This window comes from Eucyclogobius newberryi, unplaced genomic scaffold (assembly GCF_026437365.1).
Source record: "Eucyclogobius newberryi isolate DKJ021-1_F unplaced genomic scaffold, fEucNew1.0.hap1 SCAF_7, whole genome shotgun sequence".
Classification (NCBI taxonomy): Eukaryota; Metazoa; Chordata; class Actinopteri; order Gobiiformes; family Gobiidae; genus Eucyclogobius; species Eucyclogobius newberryi.
Genome location: NW_027316389.1, coordinates 30,795,960 through 30,811,767, shown reverse-complemented (window position 1 = coordinate 30,811,767; position 15,808 = coordinate 30,795,960). Strand labels below are relative to the sequence as shown.

Below are 15,808 nucleotides of genomic sequence, written 5' to 3'. Positions count from 1 at the left end.
CCTCCTCTCCAGCCTTCTCTCTCCTCTCTCTCCTCTCTCTCCTCTCTCTTCTCTTCTTCGACTCGAGCAATGACCCATTTTCGGAGCGACCTCCATCAAGAACGACGTGAGTACCACAACGGAGCGCGGCAGGATTCGGGGGAGAATTTGACAGTGACTGAAATAAGGTGTTAGAAATATTGCAGACGCTACTGGATATTTCAGGTTTGAGTTTCATGTTTCAAATGTGTGATTGAAATAACTTAGAAAATTAAAGTAGTATATAATGACACACGAAATATGTGACACTATGAATCTTTTTGGGATCAATTTGCATTTTAAAGCTTATATAAATGCAGTATTGGTGCTGCATTTTTGCACACATAATATTGTTTAGAACTAAATGGCATAACATAATACTATAAATCAGGAAGAAACTGTTTATTCTGCCTTATAAAATAAAAGTACAATGTAAAGTGTCAAACAGCTTAGCTAATAAATAAAATTAAAATAAATATATAGTATAAAAAAGTAAAGTGTTTAGTAAAATCACATTAGGCGTAACATTTTAGCAATGACAATTATACGTGGATGGTAAATAAACTACTTAGTACTTACTAAAAATACAATACAAAAGAAAAAAGAATGATATGTATAGAATAGGAAAAGATAATGTGCAATAATATGAGGAAAGAGAAAAATAATTGTAAAAGATGTCAAAGCTTTGTAAACAACATGGAACATAACAGTAATTATCTTTTGGTCAAATTTAGTCTTTTGTTACATCATTTGTCAAATCTGCTAAATGTCACATCATTGATTTAATACCAGGGCAAAAGTATAATATCACTGTAATCATCCCAAGTGAACCTGAACCTCCATCTGCCTCTGGGTCGGAGCATGTAGCTGCTTTAGCATGTTTAGCATATCCATGTGCTAAATGTTAATCATAGTTATTATCAGTGCAGTTTAAACATTCATTTAGTAAAGTTATCGTGTTGTAGTTTTGTAGACTTTGTTGTATGTTTAATGTTTTTTACTGTAAAACATCACAAAGTAAATCCAGTTCTTTAGTATTGTGAAATGTCACTGCTATCCTCAAAAAAGGGTTGTGGGTTCAAATCTCTTAAACCAAGTGCGTTTAGACCAATTGGACAATGTTGGTTTATATATATATATTTAATCATACTTTTTTTTTGTGTCTATATTTCTGTCAGATTATCATCTTTAAACAAGCCAAAAATATAGACCTAACTATATAATTCTATTCTGAATTTAGGTCATTTTAACCACACATTCCTTCTGTTTACATCTACTTATTTTAGTTATTGTTAAGATGTTTTGATGAGTTTGTAGACGCTCTGAGCGCTACGGCGGCTGTAGTTCTGTCATCATCACATTCCACCCTTTAAATGACTGAACAGCGACTGACAGATCGCACAGTGGACAGTGAACGGCGACTGTTCTTGTGACCGGAACTAGCCAGAGCGCCGATGTTGTCACGCAGATAAAAACATGGCACATCCGGAGCGGGAGTTGAACTGCCGACCCGAGGATCAGAGTACGAGCACTACCAACTGAGCTACCGGAGGACTCTTCTGTGATCACAAAGGTGTCTTGATGCCACTGTGCTAATTGCTAATTGCGGAGGCTAATTCATTTTAAAAACAATGCCACGAACGGACATCGTAGACGTAAAAACAAGCGGACAGTCTTTACTCTATACTTTACTTTGTTGTTTTGTTAGGTTTAAAGGTTAGGTTTAAAGTTTGCATTAGCATTGAGACAAAAAGTGTCCTTCGGTATCATCCACGTCCTCCCCTGACCCGATCCGTTAGTACATGTTACTTTTTGTTTCTTGGTCTAAAAGTGTTTCCACCTTCTTAATGCCTTATTATTCTAAAGTATAGGTTCGTTAGCATTGTATTTATTAAGAGAACATTCGTGTTTGGGTGAGGCCAGTTGTTTGTCCCCATCCGAAGTGACGAAGACCCCCAGGGCAAACCAGTGTACTACAGTCAAAAATGTCTTTATAAAGATATAATTGGGGGCCACAACGACTCTTCCAGGGCCCAGAACTTGCAGAACAATATAGAAAGCTTGATTGGCAGCCCATTTTGCGTGTGTTACATTACGACCCTCCTCCTCTGGCCCCATGTCCTCCGAGGTACCAGCGCCGGCTCGGATTTTCCTGACAAATTTGCTGAAAACCCCTCCTTCGAATCCGATAAAGCGCGGAGCTGTGAAATAGTCCTGTCACGGGCTCTCTTATTTGCCTCTTTGTTTGTGTTCTAACCTGAAGTGTCATCCAAACAACAGCAGGCAAATTGTTGTAATCACCAAATCAATAATACACAATCCCAGCTCGGTACACCACAGCGACCCGGCACCGTCAACGATTTATCTCAGACAGTTACAGGCTCCCAAACATCTGACATGGTGACGGACAACCTGTACTTTTAATCATTTGAGTCTTGGTTTAGTCTTGGTTCATAGACCGGGTGTGAATCTGCTTCTGATTATAGACTTTAAAGGTTTCTGGAAGAGGGTCCGCCACCTGCTTGTCTCCATGGAAATGTTATTGCTTTATCTGGGATGGTATTAAACTATCTTGCATTCATTCAATTACACATGTTTTATTTGTGGAAAAATCTTCCTGAATATAATTTGAATAACATTAATGCCACACTGTGGGATATAGGCAAAGCATTTTAATTACAGTTGCTTTTAGGGACTGATTTGACTGTATATTGTTGTATGTGTGTTGCTCACTGTAAGTTCTTTGTGTTTTTATTCTTTTATTCAGTGTTTTTGTGAAGCACCTCTATGCTGCGTGTTCACGTCTCTTTGTATAATGCATTGGGGTTTGGATATCGTTAGACGCCCTCAGCTCTGTAAGCATAATATTTTTGCCGCGATTGCCATGCGTCGATAAACAGGAAACGGCTGATGCTAACGTGCGCTAGCTTTGTTTAGCGAAGCACGCCGGTTAAATTGTAAAAATGATCATCACTGGCAGTTTATCATAAAATTAAGTCAGTGTTTGGTGATAAAATGGAAGCTTTGGATCATTTAAGATCTGTACTTCTGTTGTTTTGGCATTTCTATTGCATTTTCTCTGAACAGCTTTGTGTCCGTGTAGAGCTTATTTTCTGTTGAGATCGGCAGCTCTGTGTAAAATGATTCGGGCAGAAGGAGGGATAGAATTAACGGCGGCGAATGTAGCAACTTCTGGAATAAGGTGAATGGTCAGACTTACGGTAGTTTAGACCTGGTTCAGAACTGGTTTAGTCTTATGACCTGAAGTTATTTATGGCTCAGACTTCTGTTCATTTACCTCAGTTTTGTCTTTATACCTAGTTTTTTCCCCCTCGCAATTCACGATTTGGCAATGCACAGTAAAGCTTAGTTTAGTCCTGTCTACTTCCAGTTTCATCCATTTATTTCAAAACTTTGAGATTTGTTTTGTATTGGTCCATGTCCTGGTTTTGTTAATCTGGTTCAGTCCTGATTTAGACCTGGTTTAGACCTGATTTAGACCTGATTTAGACCTGGTTTAGACCTGATTTAGACCTGATGTAGACCTGGTTTAGACCTGATTTAGACCTGGTTTACACCTGATTTAGACCTGCTTTAGACCTGATTTAGACCTGGTTTAGACCTGATTTAGACCTGATTTAGACCTGGTTTAGACCTGATTTAGACCTGATGTAGACCTGGTTTAGACCTGATTTAGACCTGGTTTACACCTGATTTAGACCTGCTTTAGACCTGGTTTAGACCTGGTTTAGACCTGGTTTAGACCTGATTTAGACCTGATTTAGACCTGGTTTAGACCTGATTTAGACCTGGTTTAGACCTGGTTTAGACCTGATTTAGACCTGATGTAGACCTGGTTTAGACCTGATTTAGACCTGGTTTACACCTGATTTAGACCTGCTTTAGACCTGATTTAGACCTGGTTTAGACCTGATTTAGACCTGATTTAGACCTGGTTTAGACCTGATTTAGACCTGATGTAGACCTGGTTTAGACCTGATTTAGACCTGGTTTACACCTGATTTAGACCTGCTTTAGACCTGATTTAGACCTGGTTTAGACCTGATTTAGACCTGATTTAGACCTGGTTTAGACCTGATTTAGACCTGATTTAGACCTGGTTTAGACCTGATTTAGACCTGATTTAGACCTGGTTTAGACCTGATGTAGACCTGATTTAGACCTGGTTTAGATCTGGTTTAGATCTGGTTTAGACCTGATTTAGACCTGGTTTAGACCTGATTTAGACCTGGTTAAGACCTGGTTTAGACCTGATTTAGACCTGGTTTAGACCTGGTTTAGACCTGGTTTAGACCTGGTTTAGACCTGATTTAGACCTGGTTGAGACCTGGTTTAGACCTGGTTTAGACCTAATTTAGTCCTGATTCTGTGATGATTTAGTCCTAATTTAGTCCTGATTCTGTGATGATTTAGTCCTGATTCTGTGATGATTTAGTCCTGATTCTGTGATGATTTGGTCCTGATTCTGTGATGATTTGGTCCTAGTTGAATAGTTTAGTCCTACAGTCCTGGTTTAGTCCTTCTTTAATCAATGTCTTCTGACCTTTTTGGACTTGTTTGTGTCAGTTCATATCTTGGTTCAGTCTTGGTTTAGACCTGGTTTAGTTCTTGTTTAGTCTTGATTATTTTAGGTTAGGAGGACTTCACGTCCTCCTAACTTCACTAAAATAATAGTGTTGTTTCCACTGACAGCAATCGCAAACCCCACGCCAAAAGAATAATGTCCCACAAACTGTCTCAGCAGTGGGGGACGAGGGGGAAAGGAGAGATGCATGATGGGAAGCTAAAGGGCCAGCTGCCGCATCCACAGTGACTCATGGGGGGTCAGGGCTCCAATGGAGGTCATGGAGAGACAGGCTGGTCCCAGATTTCAATTAAATCCCATCCAAATGTTGGCTCAGTGCGACAGCGAGGAGACAGAGAGAATAACAGGGTAAATAAAATCCATTTGTCAAGACAGTAGTTTAAAAGAATAAAAATAAAATACTGGTAAATGTACTGTCTGTACATGCTGTAAAAATGTACATGTAAATTGTGATTTATTTTTAATGTTTGAACGCCAACCCTTACTACTATCAGGAACATTTCTAGTATTATCATCCAAACCTCACAAATGGTATTTATCTTTAAGTTTTTGGCAATTTATGAGAAAAAAACATCTTCCTAAATCCATTGACAGATCATTTCACATTACACGGCTTTTTATGGCCTATTATTTGGAAATGTGACGTGTTTTAACTGTTTTATTTTCATTTTCAGACAGCGCCATGACCAGTGAGCTGAGAAACACTCGTCCAACCGCCACCAAAAGAGGAAACAGCGTCATCATCAGGTCAGTCTATTTACAGTAACACATCGTTCATGCAAGTTTTGGTCCTTTTCTGGAGCTCAAAAAACATAATTTCCCTCCACAAACAACCACAGAACCTGTCTTCTTCTGCATAAAAACAGTTTATTTTGCAGTTTTGATCCATAATGAAATACATGTGATTCCTTTATATTAGTCTGTCAGTCTTTTGAATTCATTTGATCTAATCACAATCAAAATACTTCCCTCTTTGAGCAAAATAACACCTTTGAATGGTGAAAAGTCCTCAAAATGTCGCACATAACAGGAAGCTGAAACCCACGATACCTTTCAGCATCATAAACTTCGTCCTTTTTCAATGCGCCTACTGATGAATTCCAAGCATTTCCAAAGCATATACATCATTTTGCATTATACTTCTGGAAACATCAAGGAGACAGACTGTACCATGTTTCCACAGCATTATCTCAAAGTTGTGTTTTAATTGTTCTGCAGGGGTTTGTGTGGCCTTTAAATACTCTTCCACAAATGTATAGACTCCGGGCCGTATCGTAGGGTTCAGTGTTTCGATGCAATGTCTCAGATGTGGGACCAGCAGTAAAGCGAGTTAAAGAATTATTAGGCTTTTTTCTAGTGTTTAGCATTAAACTATAACAAGCGTAGATCTTAAGTATTACGTTTTGTTAATTGTGAACCGCAATATTGATCTTAAACAACTTAAATTGAAAATATTTTTACCCCGGAGTCTGATTTTTTTTCAAATCGCCAGCAAAAATACGGAGAAGTGGGTGGAGATATGGGATAGGTGAAAACACATTTTCTGAGCACTCGCGCCTCAAACAGGATTATGAATCAATCAAAACTAAAATATGTAAATGAATGATGTCATAACATGGTTTAAAGCTGATTGTTTCCATGTAAAACGATCAGTGGATGGATCCTGAGCAGTCCTGATTCGCTGCTCAGTTTGTTGTGTGACAGTCCAGCTGCCTTTAGTTTTAACCTAATTTTGTGTTTACGGACAATCCCCCGCCAAACGCCAACTAAATCCCGGCTCACGGATTAACACCACCACCACTGGCCGGTCCAGAGCAGGATTTAAAACTCTCACAGGGCTCTCGGGACAGCTCTGCAGCCGGCGGGACAGTAACACAACTCATTTAGTGCTGCCCCGAGAGACACGGGATTAGTCCATTCTGAGATCAACAAAACAAATGAGAACTGGGGTGAAAGGCGAGCGTCTGCCCCATGACAACCAAGCAGGAGACATGACTTCCATCGGTAAAATCGTGTTTTGGCATTTAATTCATAATTTGATGATATTAAAATGTTTTTGGTGTTGTCTGGCAAAGAAAGTGCTGCTTTTGCTGGATTGTTAGGACTAGTACTCAATAGTTATACCAGTTATTTTTTGTTATTTGTCTTGTAGAGTCACGATACAAACATTTAAAGCTCAATAAACTGTTAATTTCAACCATGATAATAGCCTAGTACTTTCTTTACTCATTCATGTGTTCTTGTACCGCTGATTAAACTTCTTATTCGTCTATTGTTGAGCCTGTATTCTTGTAGTATAGGAGTAAATGTTAAGACAGTTCTCGCAGCCTTTATTGAACTGCAGGGTGAAAAAAGGAGGAAAGCACAAAGAGACATTCAAATTATTGCCGTAGCTGGGGATATAACGATCTCAACTGAAATGACTTGAAATTGTTACGAATTTTGTAAAAGTTACCAATACCAGATATTCTTTTCTATAGAATTGTGGATGACAGTTCAAACTCGTATAGGTCCTAAAGTGTTCAAATTAGTCTCACTTTCTTTTATAGTCTGAGCTGGCAGTGATAAATGAAGTATTTTGTCCTCAGCCTGAGAGCAGCTTTGGCCTTTTTCATTTTGATAAAGGGAACAGGAAGGAGGCCGGACCCATCTGGAAAACAACCTGGTGTATTTAAAGAGGACAATTACAGCAGGAAATGAGCACAACCAAGAAGCACTAAAGATGTGATCATCGAGTCACTGAATCCCTCTAAATCTGGGTTGTATTAGTTAAATCTAGACATGTTCAGGCAAAAAAGACACGTTAAATTGCAAAAAAGAAGTTAAAAAGGATATTTTTTTAGTCAATCATCATTTATACATTGAATATGTAAATGTCAGCTCCTTGTAGACACTAGAAATGATGAGGCCTAGAGGGTCGGCCACCTGATGTTCCACAGTGTAGCATTAGCATTAAATTAAAAGTACTTACGCTAGATTGATCGCTCTGAGTTAAAGTGCCTATGACAGGTTTTTACGATTACTTTATTTGGTGTATTTATACCTGTTGTAGATATAAATTATAGCTTTACACCAATTGAGTAGGTATTTGTGGAGAAATTGGTAGAAAATGACAGGAAGTGACATCACTCGAGGGACACTCATTCCAGACAAAGTTTATGCAAAATTTACACAAAGAAACAACTTTTTTGACTCTCTAAGCATAAATTCAAGAAAATAAAGGTGCTCAAATCTATTTTTATTCATTAAATAAAAAAGTGACATTATATGAGTTTTTGCCCTGTGTTTGTAGGGTATTTTCCTAGGAACAGGAAGTGAAATTATAAACCTAAAAAATGTGCTATTCTGTGATCAAATCTGTATAATTTTTAGCAACATTCTAAGCATAATTATCTTAACTCCATTTGAGTTCAATAAGTCATCCGAGCTGTCATAGGCACTTTAAGTCACTCTGGAAAGTCTCTCGCTATGACGAATAATTGAATCTGATTGGCCACAACAGCCGAGAAGTCAAACTTTTGTTAAATCCAGTTGAGAGAAAAAACATCTTCATCTAAACTTGCAAAGCGCTTCTATGTGAACCGGTACATTATATATAAATCAAAAAGCTAAAATAGCATGTTTGATTTGTTTCGCTTGGGCCCTTCATTTATTTGTGGAGTCAAGACATTTGTACAGTACATTTCAACGCTCTAGATTTTATTTTTACATAATATAGTGGGCAGCTGCGTCCTATGACCAGTTGCAGGAGTGAGAGAACCTTACAGTCCACAGCCTCATTATTCACAAGAGCACTTGGATTTAGCAGCTGCCTCATTTGTACCACTGTCTCCTCGGCCTGTGCTGCTGCTGCTCCATACGTCTGAATAATGAACGGTCACTTACACTCAAAGCATTTCAATCTGGAAAGACTTAGACAGACCTGAACGTGGTGGTGATGGTGAGGAGGAGATGGTGAGGAGGAGGAGATGGTGAGGAGGAGATGGTGAGGAGGAAATGGTGAGGAGGAGATGGTGAGGAGGAGGAGATGGTGAGGAGGAGAAGATGGTGAGGAGGAGATGGTGAGGAGGAGGAGATGGTGAGGAGGAGGAGATGGTGAGGAGGAGGAGATGGTGAGGAGGAGGAGATGGTGAGGAGGAGAAGATGGTGAGGAGGAGATGGTGAGGAGGAGATGGTGAGGAGGAGGAGATGGTGAGGAGGAGGAGATGGTGAGGAGGAGGAGATGGTGAGGAGGAGATGGTGAGGAGGAGATGGTGAGGAGGAGGAGATGGTGAGGAGGAGGAGATGGTGAGGAGGAGGAGATGGTGAGGAGGAGAAGATGGTGAGGAGGAGATGGTGAGGAGGAGGAGATGGTGAGGAGGAGGAGATGGTGAGGAGGAGAAGATGGTGAGGAGGAGATGGTGAGGAGGAGGAGTTGGTGAGGAGGAGATGGTGAGGAGGAGAAGATGGTGAGGAGGAGATGGTGAGGAGGAGATGGTGGGGAGGAGGAGATGGTGAGGAGGAGAAGATGGTGAGGAGGAGATGGTGAGGAGGAGGAGATGGTGAGTAGGAGATGGTGAGGAGAAGATGGTGAGAAGGAGGAGATGGTGAGGAGGAGATGGTGAGGAGATGGTGAGGAGGAGATTGTGAGGAGGAGAAGATGGTGAGGAGGAGATGGTGAGGAGGAGATGGTGAGGAGGAGAAGATGGTGAGGAGGAGATGGTGAGGAGGAGGAGATGGTGAGTAGGAGATGGTGAGGAGAAGATGGTGAGGAGGAGGAGATGGTGAGGAGGAGATGGTGAGGAGGAGGAGATGGTGAGGAGGAGAAGATGGTGAGGAGGAGGAGATGGTGAGGAGGAGATGGTGAGGAGATGGTGAGGAGGAGATTGTGAGGAGGAGGAGATGGTGAGAAGGAGAAGATGGTGAGGAGGAGATGGTGAGGAGGAGATGGTGAGGAGGAGAAGATGGTGAGGAGGAGATGGTGAGGAGGAGATGGTGAGGAGGAGAAGATGGTGAGGAGGAGATGGTGAGGAGGAGGAGATGGTGAGTAGGAGATGGTGAGGAGAAGATGGTGAGGAGGAGGAGATGGTGAGGAGGAGATGGTGAGGAGGAGGAGATGGTGAGGAGGAGAAGATGGTGAGGAGGAGATGGTGAGGAGGAGATGGTGAGGAGGAGAAGATGGTGAGGAGGAGATGGTGAGGAGGAGGAGATGGTGAGTAGGAGATGGTGAGGAGAAGATGGTGAGGAGGAGGAGATGGTGAGGAGGAGATGGTGAGGAGGAGGAGATGGTGAGGAGGAGAAGATGGTGAGGAGGAGGAGATGGTGAGGAGGAGATGGTGAGGAGATGGTGAGGAGGAGATTGTGAGGAGGAGGAGATGGTGAGAAGGAGGAGATGGTGAGGAGGAGATGGTGAGGAGATGGTGAGGAGGAGATTGTGAGGAGGAGGAGATGGTGAGGAGGAGAAGATGGTGAGGAGGAGATGGTGAGGAGGAGATGGTGAGGAGGAGAAGATGGTGAGGAGGAGATGGTGAGGAGGAGGAGATGGTGAGTAGGAGATGGTGAGGAGAAGATGGTGAGGAGGAGGAGATGGTGAGGAGGAGATGGTGAGGAGGAGGAGATGGTGAGGAGGAGAAGATGGTGAGGAGGAGGAGATGGTGAGGAGGAGATGGTGAGGAGGAGGAGATGGTGAGGAGGAGAAGATGGTGAGGAGGAGATGGTGAGGAGGAGAAGATGGTGAGGAGGAGGAGATGGTGAGGAGAAGATGGTGAGGAGGAGGAGATGGTGAGGAGATGGTGAGGAGGAGGAGATGGTGAGGAGGAGAAGATGGTGAGGGGGAGATGGTGAGGAGGAGGAGATGGTGAGGAGGAGGAGATGGTGAGGAGGAGGAGATGGTGAGGAGGAGGAGATGGTGAGGAGGAGAAGATGGTGAGGAGGAGATGGTGAGGAGGAGGAGATGGTGAGGAGGAGGAGATGGTGAGGAGGAGAAGATGGTGAGGAGGAGATGGTGAGGAGGAGAAGATGGTGAGGAGGAGGAGATGGTGAGGAGGAGATGGTGAGGAGGAGGAGATGGTGAGGAGGAGAAGATGGTGAGGAGGAGGAGATGGTGAGGAGGAGATGGTGAGGAGGAGGAGATGGTGAGGAGGAGATGGTGAGGAGGAGGAGATGGTGAGGAGGAGATGGTGAGGAGGAGATGGTGAGGAGGAGGAGATGGTGAGGAGGAGATGGTGAGGAGGAGAAGATGGTGAGGAGGAGGAGATGGTGAGGAGGAGGAGATGGTGAGGAGGAGATGGTGAGGAGGAGAAGATGGTGAGGTTGAGGAGAAGATGGTGAGGTTGAGGAGATGGTGAGGAGGAGGAGATGGTGAGGAGGAGGAGATGGTGAGGAGGAGGAGATGGTGAGGAGGAGATGGTGAGGAGGAGGAGATGGTGAGGAGGAGAAGATGGTGAGGAGGAGATGGTGAGGAGGAGAAGATGGTGAGGAGGAGGAGATGGTGAGGAGAAGATGGTGAGGAGGAGGAGATGGTGAGGAGATGGTGAGGAGGAGGAGATGGTGAGGAGGAGAAGATGGTGAGGGGGAGATGGTGAGGAGGAGGAGATGGTGAGGAGGAGGAGATGGTGAGGAGGAGAAGATGGTGAGGAGGAGATGGTGAGGAGGAGGAGATGGTGAGGAGGAGAAGATGGTGAGGAGGAGATGGTGAGGAGGAGAGATGGTGAGGAGGAGGAGATGGTGAGGAGGAGGAGATGGTGAGGAGGAGAAGATGGTGAGGAGGAGGAGATGGTGAGGAGGAGATGGTGAGGAGGAGGAGATGGTGAGGAGGAGGAGATGGTGAGGAGGAGATGGTGAGGAGGAGATGGTGAGGAGGAGGAGATGGTGAGGAGGAGATGGTGAGGAGGAGAAGATGGTGAGGAGGAGGAGATGGTGAGGAGGAGGAGATGGTGAGGAGGAGATGGTGAGGAGGAGAAGATGGTGAGGTTGAGGAGAAGATGGTGAGGTTGAGGAGATGGTGAGGAGGAGGAGATGGTGAGGAGGAGGAGATGGTGAGGAGGAGGAGATGGTGAGGTTGAGGAGATGGTGAGGAGGAGGAGATGGTGAGGAGGAGATGGTGAGGAGGAGGAGATGGTGAGGAGGAGATGGTGAGGAGGAGAAGATGGTGAGGTTGAGGAGGAGGAGGAGATGGTGAGGAGGAGGAGGAGGAGATGGTGAGGAGGAGGAGATGGTGAGGTTGAGGAGATGGTGAGGAGGAGGAGATGGTGAGGAGGAGGAGGAGGAGATGGTGAGGAGGAGGAGGAGATGGTGAGGAGGAGGAGATGGTGAGGTTGAGGAGATGGTGAGGAGGAGGAGATGGTGAGGAGGAGGAGATGGTGAGGAGGAGGAGGAGGAGATGGTGAGGAGGAGGAGATGGTGAGGTTGAGGAGGAGGAGGAGGAGATGGTGAGGTTGAGGAGATGGTGAGGAGGAGGAGATGGTGAGGTTGAGGAGATGGTGAGGAGGAGGAGATGGTGAGGAGGAGGAGGAGGAGGAGGAGGAGGAGATGGTGAGGTTGAGGAGATGGTGAGGAGGAGGAGATGGTGAGGTTGAGGAGATGGTGAGGAGGAGGAGATGGTGAGGAGGAGATGGTGAGGAGGAGATGGTGAGGAGGAGGAGATGGTGAGGTTGAGGAGATGGTGAGGAGGAGGAGATGGTGAGGAGGAGAAGATGGTGAGGAGGAGATGGTGAGGAGGAGATGGTGAGGAGGAGGAGATGGTGAGGAGGAGAAGATGGTGAGGAGGAGATGGTGAGGAGGAGGAGATGGTGAGGAGGAGATGGTGAGGAGAGATGGTGAGGTTGAGGAGATGGTGAGGAGGAGGAGATGGTGAGGAGGAGGAGATGGTGAGGAGGAGGAGATGGTGAGGAGGAGAAGATGGTGAGGTTGAGGAGATGGTGAGGAGAAGGAGATGGTGAGGAGGAGATGGTGAGGAGGAGGAGATGGTGAGGAGGAGAAGATGGTGAGGTTGAGGAGGAGGAGGAGATGGTGAGGAGGAGGAGGAGGAGATGGTGAGGAGGAGGAGATGGTGAGGTTGAGGAGATGGTGAGGAGGAGGAGATGGTGAGGAGGAGGAGGAGGAGATGGTGTGGAGGAGGAGAAGATGGTGAGGAGGAGGAGGAGATGGTGAGGAGGAGGAGATGGTGAGGAGGAGGAGATGGTGAGGAGGAGGAGATGGTGAGGAGGAGGAGATGGTGAGGAGGAGGAGATGGTGAGGTTGAGGAGATGGTGAGGAGGAGGAGATGGTGAGGTTGAGGAGATGGTGAGGAGGAGGAGATGGTGAGGAGGAGGAGGAGGAGGAGGAGATGGTGAGGTTGAGGAGATGGTGAGGAGGAGGAGATGGTGAGGTTGAGGAGATGGTGAGGAGGAGGAGATGGTGAGGAGGAGATGGTGAGGAGGAGATGGTGAGGAGGAGGAGATGGTGAGGTTGAGGAGATGGTGAGGATGAGGAGATGGTGAGGAGGAGAAGATGGTGAGGAGGAGATGGTGAGGAGGAGATGGTGAGGAGGAGGAGATGGTGAGGAGGAGAAGATGGTGAGGAGGAGATGGTGAGGAGGAGGAGATGGTGAGGAGGAGATGGTGAGGAGGAGAAGATGGTGAGGAGGAGGAGATGGTGAGGAGGAGGAGATGGTGAGGAGGAGGAGGAGATGGTGAGGAGGAGGAGATGGTGAGGAGGAGGAGATGGTGAGGAGGAGGAGATGGTGAGGAGGAGGAGGAGGAGATGGTAAGGAGGAGAAGATGGTGAGGAGATGGTGAGGAGGAGGAGATGGTGAGGAGGAGATGGTGAGGAGGAGGAGATGGTGAGGAGATGGTGAGGAGGAGATGGTGAGTAGGAGGAGATGGTGAGGTTGAGGAGATGGTGAGTAGGAGGAGATGGTGAGGAGGAGGAGGAGGAGGAGGAGGAGGAGGAGGAGGAGGAGGAGATGGTCTGATCTGAAAAAGAAGATCATTTACTGTACATAATCGTCTGAGCTGATTGGTTGAAAGATATAAGTGACTGATTGTGATTGGCTTGAAGAAGGAAACAGTCTTCCTGGTTGAGTTGGCTTTGAATTTCCTCTGTTCAAAATGGATTTCGGTTTTTAATATGTATATTTTCTTCATATTTGAACTAATGCAACATCAGACTAATGAGTATTTATAATATACAATTAAAAACTGAAATGTTATCTTTCAAATAAGGTAAAGTGATATTTCTGCACTTTTTTTAGTCAATGATTTTTTTGTGCAACACCTCCTTCAAGACACAGTTCTAATTGCCATAATATTAACTGAATATTGTCATGGTGATAAAACATTAAAAAATGTATTTAAAAAATGAAATGGAGGTATTTATTTTTGTCTGTCGCACGCACTTAATGACACTTCAACCTGGAGAGACGTAAACGAAGATGACATCCTTTGGAAGATGATTAATGAATACAATTAAGAATGATGTTGCGTGGTGCTGTGGTGGTACTGAGGTGGTGCTAAGGTGGAGCAGGGGTGGTGCTGGGGTGGTAGTGCTGGGGTGGTAGTGCTGGGGTGGTAGTGCTGGGGTGGTAGTGCTGGGGTGGTAGTGCTGGGGTGGTAGTGCTGGGGTGGTGCTGTGATGGTAGTGCTGTGGTGGTAGTGCTGGGGTGGTAGTGCTGGGGTGGTGCTGTGATGGTAGTGCTGTGGTGGTAGTGCTGGGGTGGTAGTGCTGGGGTGGTGGTGCTGGGGTGGTAGTGCTGGGGTGGTAGTGCTGGGGTGGTAGTGCTGGGGTGGTAGTGCTGGGGTGGTGCTGTGATGGTAGTGCTGTGGTGGTAGTGCTGGGGTGGTAGTGCTGGGGTGGTGGTGCTGGGGTGGTAGTGCTGGGGTGGTAGTGCTGGGGTGGTAGTGCTGGGGTGGTGGTGCTGGGGTGGTAGTGCTGGGGTGGTGCTGGGGTGGTAGTGCTGGGGTGGTGGTGCTGCGGTGGTAGTGCTGGGGTGGTAGTGCTGGGGTGGTGTGGGGTGGTAGTGCTGGGGTGGTAGTGCTGGGGTGGTGGTGCTGGGGTGGTAGTGCTGGGGTGGTAGTGCTGGGGTGGTGGTTCTGGGGTGGTAGTGCTGGGGTGGTGGTGCTGGGGTGGTGGTGCTGGGGTGGTAGTGCTGGGGTGGTAGTGCTGGGGTGGTAGTGCTGGGGTGGTAGTGCTGGGGTGGTAGTGCTGGGGTGGTGGTGCTGTGGTGGTAGTGCTGGGGTGGTAGTGCTGGGGTGGTAGTGCTGGGGTGGTGGTGCTGGGGTGGTGCTGGGGTGGTAGTGCTGGGGTGGTAGTGCTGGGGTGGTAGTGCTGGGGTGGTGGTGCTGGGGTGGTGCTGGGGTGGTAGTGCTGGGGTGGTGGTGCTGTGGTGGTAGTGCTGGGGTGGTAGTGCTGGGGTGGTGTGGGGTGGTAGTGCTGGGGTGGTGCTGGGGTGGTTGTGCTGGGGTGGTGGTGCTGGGGTGGTGGTGCTGGGGTGGTAGTGCTGGGGTGGTAGTGCTGGGGTGGTGTGGGGTGGTAGTGCTGGGGTGGTGGTGCTGGGGTGGTGCTGGGGTGTTGCTGAGGTGGTGCTGAGGTGGAGCTGAGGTGGAGCTGAGGTGGAGCTGAGGTGGTGCTGAGGTGGAGCTGAGGTGGAGCTGGGGGTGGAGCTGGGGTGGAGCTGAGGTGGTGCTGAGGTGGAGCTGAGGTGGTGCTGAGGTGGAGCTGGGGTGGAGCTGAGGTGGTGCTGAGGTGGAGCTGGGGTGGAGCTGAGGTGGAGCTGGGGTGGAGCTGGGGTGGAGCTGAGGTGGTGCTGAGGTGGAGCTGAGGTGGTGCTGAGGTGGAGCTGAGGTGGAGCTGGGGGTGGAGCTGGGGTGGAGCTGGGGTGGAGCTGAGGTGGTGCTGAGGTGGAGCTGAGGTGGTGCTGAGGTGGAGCTGGGGTGGAGCTGAGGTGGTGCTGAGGTGGAGCTGAGGTGGTGCTGAGGTGGAGCTGGGGTGGAGCTGAGGTGGAGCTGAGGTGGAGCTGAGGTGGTCCTGAGGTGGAGCTGGGGTGGAGCTGAGGTGGAGCTGAGGTGGAGCTGAGGTGGAGCTGGGGTGGAGCTGAGGTGGTGCTGAGGTGGAGCTGGGGTGGAGCTGAGGTGGTGCTGAGGTGGAGCTGGGGTGTGTCTGTGGTGGAGCTGGGGTGGAGCTGAGGTGGTGCTGAGGTGGAGCTGGGGTGTGTCTGTGGTGGAGGAG

At 47.0% G+C, this 15,808-nt stretch overlaps 1 protein-coding gene across 2 annotated transcripts in view; it reads left to right on the top strand.

Moving 5' to 3' along the window:
* LOC140348676 (uncharacterized) overlaps window positions 1–15,808 on the top strand; it is a 55,265-nt gene continuing 39,457 nt past the window's right edge. For both annotated transcript variants that reach the window (XM_072434706.1, XM_072434705.1), the window contains exons 1-2: window positions 1–106; window positions 5,299–5,371. In XM_072434706.1, coding sequence (XP_072290807.1) covers window positions 70–106; window positions 5,299–5,371 — 110 coding nt within the window. In that variant the 5' untranslated portion in view covers window positions 1–69. The remainder of the gene's footprint in view (window positions 107–5,298; window positions 5,372–15,808) is intronic.